Here is a 5,000-nt window from a genome sequence, read left to right as displayed (position 1 = left end):
GTTCACTTCATTTAAAATGAAATCTACATGAAAGTCTCTGTTTCAGAGATTTCTCTCAGAGTTATGAAATGGTAAGAGAAAGTGCGTGAGAATGTAATGTATTCAAATTCAGTGTGAGAGTATAAGAGTGGTGTGTGTGTGTGTGTGTGGTAGGTGTGTGTAGTGAATCTGTGTGTGTGTGTGTGTGTGTGTGTGTGTGTTGGCTTTTTGTGTTGACACAGCGGTGATTTAAAGAGCCAGCCCTGTAAGTGAATGAATGAGTGAGTGTGTGTACGTGTGAAGGGGATCCTGTTGAGAGGGTTTGTGTACACAGATGCAGATCAGGGGAGAGAAACTGGCCAATGTGTTAGTGTGGGGGGCAATTGAGGGGATTGTCTTCCCCCCCTCCCACCCTTCTTTGGCCCCAGTCAGGAGCCTCCAGGGGACTCTCGGTTCCTTAGGAAAAACATCGCAGCCCCCATCACCTCTGAACTCAACGCTGGGCTGTTTACCTTGGCTAGGCTGCCTGACAGCTTTACTGATGTTACATACAGGCTCAGAGGGACTGAGAGAAGGAGAGAGAGAGAGAGAGAGAGAGAGAGAGAGGAGAAGAAGAGGAGGAGAAAGGGAGGCAGAGTTAGTTTACTCAGATCTTAATCACAACATTTGGAGCCATTTTGGGTAGACAAATCTGCTTTGGCAAGACTTTGAGGTAGGGCAAAGAGAGGGGGGGGGGGCAGAGTTTACCTTTTGCTCCTGTGTCCCTGTGGTACTACATAGCATGCCAGGGTAACACACGCTGAGGGGCTAAGTGGACTGTGGGAGGGGCCAAACAGAAGGTCTGTGCCACTGCCCTGCCCACTCTGATGTCACCGATGAAACCAAAGTAACAGATGCTGACACTGGAAATGAATGAGTAGAGAGATTAGAGGTGCCAAATATAAAGAGTGTGGGGGGGTGGGGGGGGTGGGGTTGGGGTGGAGGGGTAAACATTAAGGGAACAGGAAAGACATCTTAACATGCCTTCATGAGCCACAGTATAATTATTCTAAAACACTTAAATTAAAGAACGCTGGTTCAGCACCGTAAAAAAAAAAGTGCACACTTCAATCAAAAACAATTTCGTGATTCTCTGTCGAGACACGAAACGCTTCTTCCAAAAGTCCTCTGATCCGTGGAAGTAGCATATGACACGTTCAGGTACTTGTCCAGGGAAAAGTCCTTTCTATTTGTCTTCTTGTCTGTTGTCTCTCCGTCTGTCCTTGGGCAGCTGTTAAGGAAGGGTGACCAGGGGGTTAATAGACAGAGAGGGGTGGGGATGTGTGTGTCTCTGTTGGACTGTTCAGCGCTTTCAGGCTTGTTTGTCTGTCCTAAACAGCTGGACAAGCTGTAATAACACAAACAGGCCTTTGAAAAAGAGGCGCGTGTTGTGTTGGCCCGGATTGGGTTTCGATGCCTGCGCAGAGTTGACACGGCGGTGGGAAGAAGTCGGATCATTCGTCAAGACCACATCACGGCCCTACGTGCGATTACGTCGCCGTTTAGTCATTGTGATTGATCACCTGCAGACGTCCTGGGGAATCATTGTTTGAATGTCTGGTCGCTCTGTGTTTGCTTGTCTTATCAGTTGCTATGATAACCTGTTCCAAATCACTGAGACAGACTCATTTGTTTAAAAAGTCTTTTTTCTTCTTTCTAGAAACCACACTTACCGTGATAGCACAAATCAACGCGACACCATTGATCTGTTCTTCAGAACTTGAAAGCAGATCAGTGTCATTTCAAACAGCTGTGTGGATTAAGCACTTCCTCACCTCAAACATGACAAAGTCCAGAGTGTTGCATCTTCTCTCCTCAGCCATAGACCAAACACCAGAGATAGTTGTTGCATAAGCTTAGGGGTAAGGTTATTTCAACACTACTATGCCTAGTTCTGGGCAATCAGAGAGGAATCACCCATGACCAGGGAGCTAAAACTGGTTTAGGGCTTTTTTAGAGCCTCTCCTCTAGAGGAGAAGTCTGTGTTTGCAGGTTATGCAGAGTTGAACATCTGGTGTGAGACCGGAAGAATAGAGTTACCCATCCATCCAATGGGAGAGAGAGAGAGAGAGAGAGAGAGAGAGAGTTAGTTCAGTGTCTTAGCTCTGTCAGTCTCCTCCAGACTAGTATTTGACCCTCCTGCCCCTTGCTCCTCTCTGCCTCACCAGGAGGTTGGATGAGAGGAGAATTCCTCCTCTCTGTTTCTGCCTTCCTTCCCTCTCAGCCCCGCCGAACCCACGCTTAAAAGATCCAACAGGCTCCCTTACCCAGGTCAGATCTCACACACGTCAGTGTTCTGGCAAACCCGGGAACACTAAGTTCGGTGGAATTCGACAGCGCTTGTTTTTCTCCAAAAGCTTTAAATAATGCAACGTGTCACGGCACATTTTGTGTCTGCTTGTATTTTAACGTGATGCGGCTTCTCCACCCTGAGAATTTTGTCTATGAGTGGAGTGTGTGTGTGTGTGTGTGTGTGTGTTGGTGGCAGATCCTCCCACACGTGTCTGTTTTCCAGACTCCTCTGCATTTCCAAGTCTCTCTGGGCAATGAACCCTAAATAATCTGACGTAGTTGCTTGTATATTTATGAAGATCCTTAAAGCACAGAACACATATCTACTCTCCAACACTGTCAGTGTCAGTAAAAACTGCAGGTAAGACTCCAGTTAGAATTATGGCGAGGCAGTAAATACTGGTGGTCGTGTTTGTGTTAGCGTGTATGCGTAATAGGTTAACCATAGGGGACTCTGTTTAGCTTGCAGCTCTACTGAAAGCCTGTGGATACTGTTCCCAAACACCGCGTTTTATACGGGATCAGAAGCTGTATCAAGCTGTTTAGTATTGTGCCTGGACAGGATGGATGCTAGGCTAGTTTTTGTTCATGCTGTGCTCTCAGCTTTTCATGACGTCAAACTGCCACTTCTTTCTTTCTTTCTTTTTTTTGGGGGGGGCGAGGGGGTGGGGGGGTTGTATGTTCCTTTTTGGATTGTGCCGACAACATTTTGAATGTGAACCATGTTAAGCGGGATCTATGTAGTTTAGACAACCGTGTCCTGTTGTGTCTGGTTTTGAGAGACATTAGCTGCGTCCAAAACCGCATACTACGTACTGCACACTAAACTTGCATTGAAGTACGTAGTGCGGAGAACGTACTAAAAGATTTTAGACAAGAAAGTATGCTAGAATTTGGACGCACTAATGAGGTAATCAAATTGCGCCACATTTTTGCGCGTGAGCTTTATAATTGCGGTTTAATGACGACTACCTGTAAATGGACACAGCAGTACATTTAAACACCGCATCAGAAACACCCCTTTTTTCCATATAGCCTTATGGGATTGAAAAGTGTCCAGTGCTCGCATACTTCGTTTTTCCAACGGAAGTAGTATGTCATCCGGGTACTATTCACATACTACTCTATGCATACTACGTATTTGGACATACTACTAATGGTGGCGTACTGTTTTGACGTACTATTTAGTACGTTAGTATGCGGTTTTGGACGCAGCCTTGATCTGTGTTTGTCTTCAGTAGACTGCAGCTTTGAACAGCAGGCCTGCTAATGGTTAGATGTACTATGACTAGCGTTCATGCTAAAAGTGTGCTAAAAGTATGTAATATTTTCATTAAATAATATGTTTTTATGATTTGATGCTTGTTAAAATGTTATAATAACTAAAATATTCAATTATGGTTGGTCAAGTCTGCATAAGTGGGAAATTGAATAAATACATAGGACAGCATCAGTAGTATGTTGATTGTCTTACTCCAAAACATACTTAGCTAGCTAGCAACCTTCTTAAACAGTGCTAAGGGTTGAAAAGACTGTGTGTTAGAGCTAATCACGCGTTCATGAACAATAACCTAACATACATCAGATTTGTTTAGCTAAATTAATTTCAGTAATTTGCGACAGCATAGCCGCAGTGTTGTCAAATTTCTTCAGCATCGTTTTGGATTTATCAGGCTTCACTCACACGCCTCCCTTGAAATATCACTCCACCCCCTGCAAGGCCATTCTGCGGCCTGCTCGCGGTGGCCGCGCTGTTATGGATTACTCTGCTTACTTTTCATGCTCAGGACTTTACATTAACTCAAGTGGTCTCGTGTCAAGTTTGTTGTGCTATGTTTGTAGCACTACGGTCAAGTTAAAAGAGGATCTTGTTTGTTTTTCTATATTGCAACATTAAAGCGGGCTGAGGCAAATCTTTTTTGGTACGCTTTTTTTTTTGTTACGCTCAGAAACGTAGGTGGGCTCTGGCGTCTTGTGGAGGCTTTTCTCTTGAGGCTTGGCTGGCGCGTTTGAGTGACGGCACGCAGGCCCTCCCTGTCTTTGGCCTGGGCCTCCGCGGCCACCTGTGCTGTTTGTTTAGTGTTTGTCAAGTTTATGATAGCCGTGTCTAATGCAGAATAATAACATATGTGTTCCACATTAGGACCCGGAGGCTGAGACCCTGGAGAGATAGAGGGAAGAGAAAGAGAAAAAGTGGGAGTAAAAAAATGGGAGAGAGAGAGAGAGAGGGAGAGAGACAAAGGAACAGAAAGAGAGAAAGAGCGAGAGAGATAGTGAGAGATCAAGACAGCATGTGTGAGTGAGAGAAAGAATGAGGACCAAATGCCATTGAGAGAGAAAAAGTAAATGACAGAACAATAAATGGATGAGAATGGAGAGAGAGAGAAAAGCGGGGAAAGGGTCGGAGAGAGAGAGAGAGAGAGAGTGAGTTTTTATTTAGAGTACTCCTCTTTTTCCAAAGGCATGCTGAGTATGGACCCCCAGTGCCTTGACGCCAACTGGACCTAGGAGTGACAGATGAGATGGAGGGAGGAACGGGGCGGAGGGGGGGGGGGGTGGAGGGAAAGTGAAAGAGAGGGAAATAACTGCGAGAGGAACAAGGGAGCAATCGAAGGAGTAAGAGGGCATTCTGCGGCCACCCCAACCGAAAAAAAAAAAAAAAAAAAAAAAATTGGGGGGTGGGGGGGGGG

The 5,000-nt window shown here is 45.5% G+C and overlaps 1 protein-coding gene across 1 annotated transcript in view; it reads right to left on the bottom strand.

Moving 5' to 3' along the window:
- trabd2b (TraB domain containing 2B) overlaps nt 1-5,000 on the bottom strand; it is a 112,103-nt gene that overhangs the window by 4,578 nt on the left and 102,525 nt on the right. The window contains exon 8 of the mRNA XM_030784367.1: nt 4,254-4,471. Within this exon, the coding sequence (XP_030640227.1) occupies nt 4,254-4,471 (218 nt within the window). The remainder of the gene's footprint in view (nt 1-4,253; nt 4,472-5,000) is intronic.

This window comes from Chanos chanos, chromosome 9 (genome assembly GCF_902362185.1).
Source record: "Chanos chanos chromosome 9, fChaCha1.1, whole genome shotgun sequence".
NCBI lineage: Eukaryota > Metazoa > Chordata > Actinopteri > Gonorynchiformes > Chanidae > Chanos > Chanos chanos.
The sequence above is the reverse complement of the archived record's forward strand: the minus strand, read 5'-3'. Positions and strand labels throughout refer to the sequence as shown.